Source organism: Scylla paramamosain, chromosome 33, assembly GCF_035594125.1.
Source record: "Scylla paramamosain isolate STU-SP2022 chromosome 33, ASM3559412v1, whole genome shotgun sequence".
Lineage (NCBI taxonomy): Eukaryota > Metazoa > Arthropoda > Malacostraca > Decapoda > Portunidae > Scylla > Scylla paramamosain.
In genome coordinates, this window is record NC_087183.1 from 1,600,014 (window position 1) to 1,615,283 (window position 15,270).

The following is a 15,270-nucleotide window of genomic DNA, read 5'->3' on the forward strand; positions in this document are numbered from 1 at the left end:
CAGCCTCGGAGTCCCCCATCTGGTGAGGAGACCATAAATGTCCCCAGGTCAGACTGCCTTTCTGTCGACGACCCTAAGTGTCTTGACACTCCCCTCAACTTTTTCTTCATTAATTCTGCAACATTCGCGGTCTAAGATCTAATTTTCAATCTGTAGAACATCGCCTCTCCTATTCTAAACCTCAACTTCTTTTCCTCACTGAAATTCAGGTGTCTGAGGCAACTGACAGTAGCCCCTTTTCTGTTTCCTCCTACTTACTCTATCCTCATTTTTTATCCAAAGCTGGATGCTGCGTTTATGTGCGCAGTGACTTAACCTGCTCTCGTGCCCAAGCTCTTGAATCTTCCGAGCTTTCCACCATCTGGCTTCGACTACAGAGTCACTCTCAAACTAAATTGATCTGTGCTGTATACCTCTCACTTAACTCCTCTGACTGTAAGAAATTCTTTAACTACTTAACTTCCAAAATGGAACACATTCTGACCCTCTTACCTTTTGCAGAGATCTCCATTCTTGGAGACTTCAATGTTCACCACCAGCTTTGGCTTTCCTCTCCCTTCACTGACCATCCTGGTGAACTAGCCTACAACTTTGCTCTCCTCCATGACCTAGAGCAATTGGTGCATATTCCTGACCGTCTTGGAGATACGCCCAACATTTTTCACCTTTTCCTGACCTCTAATCCTTCTGCTTATGCTGTCACCCTTTCTTCTCCGTTGGGCTCCTACGATCACAATCTCATATCTGTATCTTATCCTATCGCTCCAGTCCCTCCTCAGGATCCCCATAAACGAAGGGTACCTCTGGCATTTTGCCTCTGCTAGTTGGGGGGACCTGAGGAGGTATTTTGCTGATTTTCCTTGGAATGATTACTGCTTCCGTGTCAGAGACCCATCTTTGTGTGCTGAGCGCATAACAGAGATGATAGTGTCTGGCATGGAGGCGTACATTCCTCACTCTTTTTCTCGTCCTAAACCTTCTAAACACAGCTTGTTCTCGTGCTATACCTGATAGACAGGTGGCCCACAAAAGGTACTTAAGCCTTCCATCACCAGAATCTCATGCACTTCATATTTCTGCCCAGAACCATGTCAAGTCTGTTCTCCAACTAGACAAAAACTCCTTCATTAACAGAAAGTGTCAAAAGCTTTCAAGATCTAACTCCCCTCGTGACTTCTGGCATCTAGCCAAAAATATCTTCAATAACTTTGCTTCTTCTTCTTTCGCTCCTTTATTTCAACCAGATGGCACCACTGCTTTCACATCTATTTTTAAAGCTGAACTCTTTGCTCAAATCTTTGCTAAAAACTCTACATTGGACGATTCTGGGTTTGTTCCTTCCTCTCCTCCACCCTCTGACTACTTCATACCACCTATTAAAATTCTTCGCAATGATGTTTTCCATGCCCTTGCTGGACTCAACCCTCGGAAGGTTTATGGACCTGATGGGGTCCCTCCTATTGTTCTCCGAAACTGTGCCTCCGTGCTTGCACCTTGCCTAGTCAAACTCTTTCAGCTCTGTCTGTCAACATCTACCTTTCCTTCTTGCTGGAAGCTTGCCTACATTCAACCTGTTCCTAAAAAGGAACAGGTTGAATTGGACGATTCTGGGCTTGTTCCTTCCTCTCCTCCACCCTCTGACTACTTCATACTACCTATTAAAATTCTTCGCAATGATGTTTTCCATGCCCTTGCTGGACTCAACCCTCGGAAGGTTTATGGACCTGATGGGGTCCCTCCTATTGTTCTCCGAAACTGTGCCTCCGTGCTTGCACCTTGCCTAGTCAAACTCTTTCAGCTCTGTCTGTCAACATCTACCTTTCCTTCTTGCTGGAAGCTTGCCTACATTCAACCTGTTCCTAAAAAGGAACAGGTTGAATTGGACGATTCTGGGCTTGTTCCTTCCTCTCCTCCACCCTCTGACTACTTCATACCACCTATTAAAATTCTTCGCAATGATGTTTTCCATGCCCTTGCTGGACTCAACCCTCGGAAGGTTTATGGACCTGATGGGGTCCCTCCTATTGTTCTCCGAAACTGTGCCTCCGTGCTTGCACCTTGCCTAGTCAAACTCTTTCAGCTCTGTCTGTCAACATCTACCTTTCCTTCTTGCTGGAAGCTTGCCTACATTCAATCTGTTCCTAAAAAGGGTGACCGTTCTAATCCCTCAAACTATCGTCCTATTGCTTTAATTTCCCGCTATCTAAAGATTTTGAATCTATCCTCAACAGGAAGGTTCTTAAACATTTATCACTTCACAACCTTCTATCTGATCGCCAGTACGGGTTCCGTCTACTGGTGATCTTCTGGCTTTCCTTACTGAGTCTTGGTCATCCTCTTTTAGAGATTTTGGTGAAACTTTTGCTGTTGCCTTGGACATATCAAAAGCTTTTGATAGAGTCTGGCACAAACCTTTGATTTCCAAACTACCCTCCTACGGCTTCTATCCTTCTCTCTGTAACTTCATCTCAAGTTTCCTTTCTCACCGTTCTATTGTTGTTGTGGTAGACGGTCACTGTTCTTTTCCTAAATCTATTAACAGTGGCGTACCTCAGGGTTCCGTCCTGTCACCCACTCTCTTCTTATTATTCATTAATAATCTTCTAAACCAAACTTCTTGTCCTATCCACTGCTATGCTGATGATACCACCCTGCACTTTTCCACGTCTTTTCATAGACTTCCAACCCTTCAGGAAGTAAACATTTCATGCAGGGAATCCACAGAACGCTTGACTTCTGATCTTTCTAAAATTTCTGATTGGAGCAGAGCAAACTTGGTATTGTTCAATGCCTCAAAAACTCAATTCCTCCATCTATCAACTCGACACAACCTTCCAGACAACTATCCCCTCTTCTTCATTGATACTCAACTGTCCCCCTCTTCTACACTGAACATCCTCGGTCTGTCCTTTACTTATAATCTGAACTGGAAACTTCACATCTCATCTCTAGCTAAAACAGCTTCTATGAAGCTAGGCGTTCTGAGGCGTCTCCGCCAGTTTTTCTCACCCCCCCAGCTGCTAACTCTGTACAAGGGCCTTATCCGTCCCTGTATGGAGTATGCTTCACATGTCTGGGGGGGTTCCACTCATACTGCTCTTCTAGACAGGGTGGAATCAAAAGCTTTTCGTCTCATCATCTCCTCTCCTCTAACTGACTGTCTTCAGCCTCTCTCTCACCGCCGCAATGTTGCATCTCTAGCTGTTTTCTACCGCTATTTTCATGCTAACTGCTCTTCTGATCTTGCTAACTGCATGCCTCCTCTCCTCCCGCGGCCTCGCTGCACAAGATTTTCTTCTTTCTCTCATCCCTATTCTGTCCACCTCTCTAACGCAAGAGTTAACCAGTATTCTCAATCATTCATCTCTTTTTCTGGTAAACTCTGGAACTCCCTGCCTGCTTCCATATTTCTACATCTTATGACTTGAATTCCTTCAAGAGGGAGGTTTCAAGACAGTTATTCATCACTTTTTGACTACTGCTTTGATCCTTTTATGGGACTGGCATTTCAGTGGGCATTTTTTTTTATTGGTTTTTTGTTGCCCTTGGCCAGTGTCCTTCCTACATAAAAAAAGAAAAAAAAAAAACGAACTCAGCCGTCATCACCACCTTCTCCCTGCCCGGACCCGTCCAAGGTCATCTCAGGTTTCGCGCAAGCTGTGCTCCTCCAGTCATCCGCTGTCACTTCCTCGCCAGCATTTAAGTATCAAATCCGATCCAAATTATTCTTTTTCTTTTCATTCTTCCTTCTTCTGTTCTATTTATCTATTCTGTCTATTTTTTTTTTCTGTGTCTGTCTGTCTGTCTGCCTATCCGTCTCCTGTCATCTGTCTGTCTGTCTGTCTGCCTGTCTGTGTTTATATCATTACTTCTGTCTTTCATTATTATTGTTGTTGTCTGTGTTATTATTTTGTGTATTATTCTGTGTTATATTGTGAGCTGTGTTATCATATTATGTGCTTTTATATTTCTGTGCCTATTGTTCCTTAATTATCTGTATACTTCACGTCGCTCATGCAAACACGCACACAGTCTGCACTCTCTCCTTCATTACCTGTCACAATGTCTACTGAAACCACCGCTACTCCTCATATCACCTTCATACATGAATCTCATCCCCTTCCTAATTTTTCTGGTACTGGCACAGAGACTGTTCATCAGTTTATTCAAAGAATTGAGGGGGAATGCACTCGACGTGCAGCCACATCTGATAACGAAAAAATCTCCATTTTAAAATCACGCATCTGTCATGAGCCTTCGAGTCTCGCTGGCCTGTTGGTGAAGTTAGACAGATTGGCTTCTTTCACCTCCTATGATAACTTCAACACTCACATCAGAAATAATTTCCAGAGTCATTCCAAGCTTGGAGACACTCATTCTCTTCTCAAATTCTCCAAATGTATCTCACAGCACGTCCGCTCACACATTAATCCTTACCAGGCAGAAAACATTGCTTCCTCTCTGAGCTGAGAATTGATCACTCAGCTCCAAGACTTAAATTGTTTTACAAATGACTCACTCTCATCAGATGGATTGAAAAGGCTTATAGGTTATATCTTGTTCATCTTCTTTCTCGATGCTCCCAATTTCCGGGTCGCAAGTGACATCGAATTTCACAAATCAGACTATATATATATATATATATATATATATATATATATATATATATATATATATATATATATATATATATATATATATATATATATATATATATATGACGTCTGTAGAATTATTTCTGATAAGCGTCCCCTTCCCACCTCTGAAACTATTTGAGCTCTTGTTGCTTCCTCACCTGACTCGCTCACCTCTCCTCATCACCCACAATTCTGTTCTTCTTCTTCTTCTCGTGGACGTTACATTAGACGTACGTCCCCTTCATCTCGCTATGAGTACACTCGATCGAAATCAAGATCAAGAAATGTCACCTGCAACCGTTACAAGCCGCCTGGTCATGTTCTTGCACGGTGCAGAGTTGTTCCCGATAGTTCAGGAAAACACTCCTTCAGTCCTGAAGCATTCTGTTCCTTCCACAAAAGGGTAGGTCACTTCTTACAAGACTGCAGACATTATCACTCATAGTCATAGGCTCCACAACAGATCATCGGAAAACTCTTCTTGCCCTTCTCTTACCAATACACCATAATACCGCCTGTCCTTAAGTCTTCTCCTTACTATGTACCTAAACATCGTACAAAACACAAGGTATGCTTCACACATCCTCCTAACTCAGCGCTTCCTTCAGTTAACATTCGATATGCTAGATTATTCAAAGGTATTATCACAGATGTTACGTGTATCACACAAAGCCTTCTTTGACATGGGTGCTGCAGCTAACCTTAAAAAAATGGATCTGTTTCGAAAAATCTCTTCCTCTTCACAGGATCTCATCACTACATTACCTCCTGATGTCAATCTCAATGGTATATCTGGGAAAACTATCTTACCTCACGGGAAAGTACTTTTATCACTACCTTTATCACCCCAGTAACCAGACATATGTGATTATTTTTATGTTGTATCTGATGTATTTTTCAGTGCTGATCTTCTCATAGGCTTCAACACCATGTGCAAATATGACATCAGTCTTTTCTCAGCCATCAATGAAATCGCTCAAAGAGATACTTATATTCCTACTGTTCTTTCCTCTGATACTTCCTGTCTTGCTGGTGTAGTGACATCTGTTGCAACTCTTCCTTCTACTAGCGATCAGATGTTATCTACAAGGGATTCATGTGTTATACCAGTCTCACAGCCTCACTCTAAATCAACTTCCCAGTCAAACGACGGCGTAACTCTTCCTGAACACATTTTGCTAGCAGATCCGGTAACGCTATCTGAATGTGATTTATATGTTGTAAACGCTAAGGTTAAGTCTGCTGTATCAGTCACTGATATCCTTTGTTATGCACAACAATCTCCATGCAAAGGTGTTGAATTAGAATCCGTCCTTACCACAATCGATGAAAATGGATTCTGCAAAACTGGGTTGAAAAATGTCATATCTACGCCTGTCAAGCTCAAACCAGGTGTGCTACTCGGAGAAGCCTTGCCTTAGTCTGAAAAAGTTGTAATCTTGGATGATTTACCTTTTCCTATCAATAATGTATCTGTATCTGACAGCCATGACATGTCTTCTCTCCTGCCTATTACGGATGATCACATATCTGTACTCGATTTCCCAGAATCTCAACATGAATTACTCGCTCTCATAATTCTTTCAGAAACGTTGTCTCGCTCCCTGGTGAACCTCTGGGCTACATAGACATCATCACTCATGCTATTCATCTGACGACTGGCTCCAGACCATCTTACTTCCCCAGGTATAGGGTGCCACACAGTCGTCGTGTTCTGCTTGAAGAAGCTGTGCGAGGTACCCATCTTTAAGAAAGGGGATAAAACTTTAGCGTCTAATTATAGACCTGTCAGCTTAACTTCAGTTGTAGGTAAAATGTTAGAGTCAATAATAGCCAGGAACATTAGGGAACATTTAGACAAACATAACTTGATAAATCAGTCACAGCATGGCTTCACGAAGGGGAAGTCTTGCCTGACAAACTTGTTAAGTTTTTACAGTAAGGTGTACGAGGCAGTAGATAATGGTGATAGTTATGATATCTTATATCTGGACTTTAGTAAAGCATTCGACAAGGTGCCCCATCAAAGGCTCCTGAGAAAGGTTAGGGCGCACGGGATAGATGGGAAGGTGTTAGGTTGGATAGGGTCATGGCTTGGTAACAGGCGACAGAGAGTGCTAATAAACGGCTCGAAATCCGAGTGGGGTCATGTCATTAGTGGGGTGCCACAGGGATCAGTATTAGGGCCATTATTATTTCTAATATATATCAATGACTTGGATAGTGGAATTAGTAGCGATGTTAGTAAATTTGCGGATGACACAAAGATAGGTAGATTAATTAGGTCAGAAGCGGATGCCATCGCCTTGCAGACAGACTTAGATAGAATGAATGAATGGACGGATAGATGGCAAATGCAATTTAATATCAATAAATGCAAAGTGCTTAGCGTAGGTAGAGGAAACCCACACAATAGGTACACATTAAACACCCAAACTCTGGTAGGTACAGGGTACGAGAAAGATTTAGGAGTTATAGTTAGCTCTGAACTCCGTCTAGGGAAACAATGCATAGAAGCCAGAAACAAGGCAAATAAGGTACTAGGATTCATTTTTAGGAGTGTTAAAAGTAGAAGGCCGGAAGTAATATTAAAGTTATACTTGGCGCTGGTCAGACCTCATCTAGACTACGCTGTGCAGTTCTGGTCCCCACATTACAGGAAAGATATAGGTCTATTAGAATCAGTACAGAGGAGAATGACTAAAAGGATACAGGGGATGAGGAGTATTCCTTACGAAGCGAGGTTGAAGCGGTTAAATTTACATTCTCTAGAGAGACGTAGGTTAAGAGGGGACCTGATAGAAGTCTTTAAGTGGTATAAGGGTTATAACAAGGGAGATGTAAGCAAAATTCTTAGGATCAGCAACCAGGGTAGAACAAGAAATAACGGGTTCAAGCTTGAAAAATTTAGGTTTAGGAAGGAGATAGGAAAAAATTGGTTCTCAAATAGAGTGGTAGATGAGTGGAACGGACTCAGTAATCATGTAGTTAGTGCTAGGACACTAGAGAGCTTTAAGAGAAGATTAGACAAGTTTATGGATGGGGATAGCAGATGGAAATAGGTAGGTGTGTTTCATACAGGGACTGCCACGTGTAAGCCTGGTCGCTTCTTGCAGCTTCCCTTATTTCTTATGTTCTTATGTTCTTATGAGGTATGTTACTTCAGGATGTAGTGGAACCTGCCTGTTCACCTCATGGTGCTCCCTTGTTATTCGTTCCAAAGAAACAAGGCGATTGGCGTGTCATTGTCGACTTCAAAAAACTCAACACATCTACCATTCCTGACCGTTATCCAATGCCGAGATTAGGTGATCTTCAGTCTCTCGGAGATTCAAATGCGGTATTTTTTACCCTAGACTTACACGCAGGATTCTTCCAAGTTAATAATGAATTAGAGGAAACTTCACGGCCATATACTGCTTTCACTATTTCCTGTGGCCAATTTACGTTCAAATGCATGGCCCAAGGTCTACGTAACTCGCCTTTAACGTTTCAGAGATTGATGAATTCTGTTCTCTCAGATCTTATCGGTAAAAGTGTGTTCTGCTTCCTTGATGACGTTATCATTGCATCGGAGTCTTTACAGGATCATTTTCACATGCTGTCTCTCGTTCCGTCACGCTTTCAAGCTGCTGGCTTAAAGATCAAATTTCGTTTCTCAAACAGCAAGTCAAATTCCTTGGTCACAAATTCGATAGAGATGGTATTCACACTTTAGATGACAAGGTAAATGCTGTGGAAAATTTTCCTGTTCCTACCAATATCGATCAGATCAAGCAGTTCATCGGTCTTGCTGGATTTTATCGTCAGTTCATCAAAAATTTCAGCCTTATCGCTCAACCACTCATTTGCTCAAGAAAAATGTTGCATTCATCTGGTTTGAAACAAGATGCCTTTGATCTTTTCAAAACTGCCTTGTGTTAAGCACCAGTTCTTGCTTTTCCAAATTTCGAGAAAGATTTCATCTTATACACTGACGCTTCTGGCTTTGCAATCGGTGCTGTTCTCATGCAGAAAGATTCACTCGGTAAACATCGTGTATTACCGTATGCTAGCAGACTTCTCAACAAGGCAGAGCAAAATTATGACGTCACAAAGCTTGAAAGTCTCGCCGTGATACGAGCGTTATGTCATTTCCGTGAACTCATCTTAGGCTATAAGATTCATGTCCACACTGATCATTATGCTGTCAGAGAGACCTTCAAAGGCAACAACTTCACAGATCAATTTGCTCGCTGGCATCTCACGATTCAAGAATTTAATCCTACAGTTTCATATATTCCTGGTAAGGCAAACTCAGTGGCAGATGCACTATCACGCAATGTTGCTACTATCTCCGTCATGACAGAAAATACTACCATGCCAACAACGGATGAAATAAGGAGGCATCAACGTTCAGACGCCTTCTGTTCTAGTGTTGCTTATTACCTCGAATCTGGTGATGACACTAATCTTCCTAAGTTGCAAGTGAGTGCTGATACGTTTTTCATGCAAGACGATCTCTTACATAAGTCCAGTGATATCTCTACTGACGATTCTAGTAAGCGTTTATCTCAGCTCGTTATACCTCAGTCGCTAGTGAGTATCATATTTCACCACGTTCACGACTCATACCACGCAGGACATCAAGGTCGGGACAGATGACTCGCGCAGGCAAAACGATCATATTTCTGGCCGACTATAAGGAAAGATATCTTTCAGTACTGTGCGCTCTGTCCTTAGTGTGCTTCACATCGTATTTCACTGGCTCACGAGAGTCCATCGCTTCCATACCCAATTGCTTCCGCTCCTTGCGATTCAGTCTCTGTTGATCTGTTCAAACTTCCATTTACAGAGACTGGTTATCAGTATTTTCTAGTTTGTGTGGATAGTTTCACAGTCAGTCTTGGTCTCCCACTCAGTTCCGCTCAGTCACAGTCAGTCTTGAGAGAGGCTGCTCAGTCATCAATCATATCACTTTAGACTGACAGAGAAGAATCAATCACTACTTTATAATTCCATCTCGAATCCAGTGTGTACAACCTACTACTATATAAAGAAAAATTATCATCATTGCGTCTTTTACTTGCACACATCAACTATATCAACCAACTACCTACGATCTCCAAACTACCAGACTCACCATCTCACTACCGGTCCTCCACGCTACCAACACACCAAGCATCATCGTCAACTAGGCAAGTAACATCATCAAAATCTAGAATATGAGGAACACATTCTAAACCTTTCTAAGCCCTCTGTCAATATATAACACCAACATTTTACTCTGACTGCATCACAACTGTCTGGCTCTACTTACTGGTACTGTGGCAGGCGGCTTGCCCATCTTGACCCTCTCTGGTCAGACGGCTCTGTCTAACTTGTCTCTCTGTCTACTTCTGTCTATTCCCGTCTCCTACACCTTATAACATACACGCAATGTTAGAGCGACCTTTTGCCCCAAGATGCCTTCCGTTGCTATTTTCCAGTGCTTCGATCATACAGTTCATTTTCCTGTAACTTTCAGTAAGGTTAATTTTTGAGTAATTATATTTATTTTCTCATACTTTGATCATACATTTCATTTTCCTATACTTTCCGTAAGGTCCACTTTCAAGTAACTATATTTATCTTCTCATACTTTGATCATACAGTTTATTTTCCCTTAACTTTCAATAAGGTTCATTCTCGAGTAGCTCTGGTAATCGCATCTTCTAATCAGGAATAAGGAGGCGGCGCTTTCTATGGTTTGCTGGCTGTGCGTGTTCTCAACATCATCTGCTTTGGGTGGTGATACCACCGAGTTGATAGATCGAGTTGAGTCGAGTTGATAGATGGAGGAACTGAGTTTTTGAGGCATTGAACAATAATAAATTTGCTCTGCCCCAATTAGAAATTTTAGAGATGTCAGAAGTCAGGCGTTCTGTGGCTTCCCTGCATGAACCGTTTACTTCATGAAGGCTTGGACGTCTATGAAAAGACGTGGAAAAGTGCAGGATGCTATCATCAGCGTAAGAGTGGATAGGGCAAGAAGTTTGGTTGAAAAGATCAGTGATGAATAATAGGAAGAGAGTGGGTGACAGGATAGAACCCTGAGGAACACCACTGTTAATAGGTTTAGGAGAACAGTGATCGTTAACCACAGCAGCAACAGAACGATCAGAAAGGAAACTTGAGATAAAGTTACAGAGACAAGGATAGAAGCTGTAGGAGGGTACTTTGGAAATCAAAGCTTTGTGCCAGAGTCCATCAAAAGCTTTTGATATGTCTAAAGCAACTGCAAAAGTTTCACAAAAATCTCTAAAAGAGGATGACCAAGACTCAGTAAGGAAAGCCAGATTACCAGTAGAGTGACCTTGACGGAACTCATACTGGCGATCAGTTACAAGGTTGTGAAGTGATAGATGTTTAAGAATCTTCTTGTTGAGGATAAATTCAAAAACTTTACATTGGCAGAATATTAAAGCAATAGGACGGTACTTTGAGGGATTAGAACGGTTACCCTTTTTAGGAACAGGCTGAATGTAGGCAAACTTCCAGCAAGAAGGAAAGGAAGATGTTGGCAGACAAAGTTGAAAGAGTTTGACTAGGCAAGGTGCAAGCACGGAAGCGCAGTTTCGGAGAACAATAGGAAGGACTCGTTCAGGTCCATAAGCCTTTTGAGGGTTTAGGCCAGCGAGGGCATGGAAAACATCATTGTGAAGAATTTGAATAGATAGCATGAAGTAGTTAGAGGATGGAGGAGAGGGAGGAACAAACCCTGAATCATCCAAGGTAGAGTTTTTATCAAAGGATTGAGTGAAGACTTCAGCTTTAGAAATAGATGTGATAGCAGTGGTACCATCTGGCTGAAATAAAGGAAGGAAAGAAGAAAAAGCAAAGTTATTGGAGATGTTTTTGGGTAGATGCCAGAAGTCACGAGAGGAGTTAGATCTTGAAAGATTTTGACACTTTCTATTAATGAAGGAGTTTTTGGCTAGCTGGAGAACAGACTTAGCATGGTTCCAGAAATATAAAGTGTATGAGATTCTGGTGATGGAAGGCTCAAGTATTTTTTATGGGCCACCTCTATATCATGTATAGCACTAGAACAGGCTGTGTTAAACCAAGGTTTGGAAGGTTTAGGTCGAGAAAAAGAGTGAAGGATACATGCCTCCATGCCAAACACTATCACCTCTGTTCTGCGTTCGGCACACAGAGACGGGTCTCTGTCACGGAAGTAGTAGTCATTCCAAGGGAAATCAGCAAAATACCTCCTCAGGTCCCCCCAACTAGCAGAGGCAAAACACCAGAGGCACCTCTGCTTAGAGGGATCCTGAGGAGGGACTGGAGCGATAGGACAAGATACAGATATGAGACTGTGATCGGAGGAGCCCAACGGAAAAGAGAAGGTAACAGCATAAGCAGATGGATTAGAGGTTAGAAAAAGGTCAAGAATGTTGGGTGTATCTTCCTGACGGTCAGGAATACGAGTAGGATGTTGCACCAATTGCTCCAGGTCATGGAAGATAGTAAAGTTGAAGGCTAGTTCACCAGGATACTTATTGAACGGAGAGGAAAGCCAAAACTGGTGGTGAACATTGAAGTCTCCAGCAATGGAGATCTCTTCAAAAGAGAAGAGAGTCAGAATGCGCTCCACTTTGGAAATTAAGAAGTCAAAGAATTTCTTATAGTCAGAGGAGTTAGGTGAGAGGTTTTATACCACAGCTAAATTTGGTTTGAGAGTGACTCTGTAGTCGTAGCCAGATGGTGAAAAACTCAGAAGATTCAAGAGCCTGGGCTCGAGAGCAGGTTAATAAGTCATTGCGCACATAAACCCAGCTTTGGATTGAAAATGAGGATAGAGAAAGTCGGAGGGAACAAAAAAGGGGCTACTGTCAGTTGCCTCAGACACCTGAGTTTCAGTGAGGAAAAGATGAGAAGGTTTATTAGAGGAGGGGTGATATTCTATTATTTTCTTCTTCCCTCATTTATTCTTTCTTCTTATTTCCTTCTTCATTTCTCCATTTCTTCATTTTTGTTTTATTCTTCTTCCTTATGTGTTTCATTTCTTCTTGTTTCTTAGGTTACAATATATATATATATATATATATATATATATATATATATATATATATATATATATATATATATATATATATATATATATATATATATATATATATATATATATATATATATATATATATATATATATATATATATATATATATATATATATATATATATATATATATATATATATATATATATATATATATATATATATATATATATATATATATATATATATATATATATATATATATATATATATATATATATATATATCTGTGTGTGTGTGTGTGTGTGTGTGTGTGTATGTGTGTGTGTGTGTGTGTGTGTGTGTGTGTGTGTGTGTACAATTATAGAATGCAATAAAAAAATTATGTATATATATATATATATATATATATATATATATATATATATATATATATATATATATATATATATATATATATATATATATATATATATATATATATATATATATATATATACAGACACGAGTATACATCGAGTTAGTGAACTCCGAGCCTGCTTCTCAGTGGCACGTGCTGCTCGCATAAATTGACAAATTGGCATCTCAAGTGTATCACTCACGGCCATAGCAACAGGATACCTATGTCAGTGCTCATTGTGTCTTTGGTGACGTGTGACCTACACTGTTCTGGGGTTAAAACGCATTATATTCTGTTTATGTTGTGGTGTCTGTAGTGATGAGTGCGAAGCAAAACACGGTGATATGATTCTTTACATGTCGGGTTTGAATGGTGTCGATATAAGAACAAAACATGGGAATTAAGAAAAATAAATAAAAATTCCAGAACGTCATACTAACATTCTTCAATGGAGGCATTGAGGAATTGTCCTTTCACAACGGGCTTGGATGGTGTCGATATTGCAAAACATGGGAAACGCTAAACTTCCAGAACGTCTTACTTAAATTCGTCGAGGGAGGCAGTGAAGAATTGTCTCTTCACAACCACGGTGGTGGCACTCCTTAATCTTAAGCCCACGGCTTTTAGCTTCAGTACGAAGGCAGTTGGACTCTAATCCGATTCCCAAGGCAAGGCAGCCGAAGGGAAGCAGTAGTGATACCACCACCGTGGCTATGAAAAGATTATTCTTCAATGTATCTCTTGAGGAATTTTCGCATGTGGTTCTGGAAGTATCGCGTTTTTTAATTAACATGTTTTGCTATATATCAAGTCCGGCGTGTGAAGATCTATGATTGAATGATATCGCTGTGACTTGTCTGCCTCGTATTCATCACAACAAACACGACAGCATGAACAGAACATAATGCGCTTCAATCTGAGATAAAAGCCGGTTACGCGTCACTAAAGACAATGAATACTGACTCTGGAAATTAATACTGGTCAGTGTTGCTATGGCCGAGAGGAGGAAAGATGGATTTGAGATGTCAGTAAGTCAATTTGTCTTTGCCCATTTTTTTTCTTTTCTTTATGCTTGCCGAAATACAACAATGCATACAAAAGAAATGTAAATAAAACAAACAAAAATGGCACTATATATTACCACTGATACGCAAAGTGATGAAATATAATGGCGTGTATATTCTACTGACACGGAATAATCAAATGAAAACAGAAAGGCACATTTGTACATACATTCAGTTACACATGTTAGATAGTTAGTGACGATAGGTGCTGGATAGGTAGTTAGGCAGTTATGCATGTATGTAGGTAGGTAGGATGATAGGTACATAATAGATAGGTAGGTAGTTTGATACAGGATAGTTAGGAAGGTAGGTACAGCATAGGTAGATAGGATTGTTGGTGCAAGATAAGTTTCTAGGTAAGTAACTATCAGTAATACAAATAACATTTATCATTATTCACATTTAACAAGCTTTCAGCTTATATTTGAATCCTTATTTTAGTAGTAGCATTTTTTTTTTTTTTTTTATGGAGACAGGTAGGTGGTTCCATTGTCCTTCCTGTTGCTCAATGCAGCGGCAGTCTGAGTGGCTATTGTCATCTTGTTTCAGTGTGACAAGGCTTGAAATTTGGTGCTTGTGGAGGTTATTAACTAGTGTTGTGTACAAATTACTTGTTTGTAGGAGTATTATGCCGTGTAGCTTTATTACTTTATGGTGTGAAAAAAATACGGGTTCATAACGATGGCAGTTGAAGATGCACGAGTAATAAATAAATTTTACAAATATGTTTGATGAGCTCCACTCAAAATTGATACACAGTATACAAAAATGAGGATACTCTGACGAAAAAATAAATTAGTTTAAAATTGTTCTGATTCAAGTGTTCCTGCAAGTTTTGATATTATAGTTTTGATGTCATTAATGGTTGTTTTCTATTTTACTGCACAATCTAGAGGCAATTCCAGATCACGATGATACGGAGAGAAATGCAACACTCTGCCACAAGACACATAAGCCTGTTATGTTATGTTGTTATGATTCTTACCCTTCTTTTTTCTTCTGTCTTTAGTGCGTTATCGTCCTCACTCCCTATCATTATTATGTCTTGCGTATTACTTCTTTCTAGTCCTGGTTTATGGAATTTCCAAGACGTATATAGTGGAACTGCCTTCGCCTTCTTCCTTTCCCTTTGTCACCTTCCTCTTT

The 15,270-nt window shown here is 40.5% G+C and overlaps 1 protein-coding gene across 3 annotated transcripts in view; it reads left to right on the top strand.

The window, feature by feature from the left end:
* Window positions 1-15,270, top strand: part of LOC135089525 (cholinesterase 2-like) — a 112,817-nt gene that overhangs the window by 21,976 nt on the left and 75,571 nt on the right. For 2 of the 3 annotated variants that reach the window (XM_063985163.1, XM_063985164.1), the window contains exon 2: window positions 6,225-6,323. Coding sequence is in view for 1 of the 3 variants with exons in the window: in XM_063985161.1 (XP_063841231.1) it covers window positions 14,072-14,088 (17 nt within the window). In the remaining 2 variants the exon portion in view is untranslated. Of the gene's footprint in view, window positions 1-6,224; window positions 6,324-13,303; window positions 14,089-15,270 lie in introns of those variants that run through there. The other variant, XM_063985161.1, reaches the window with a different exon arrangement.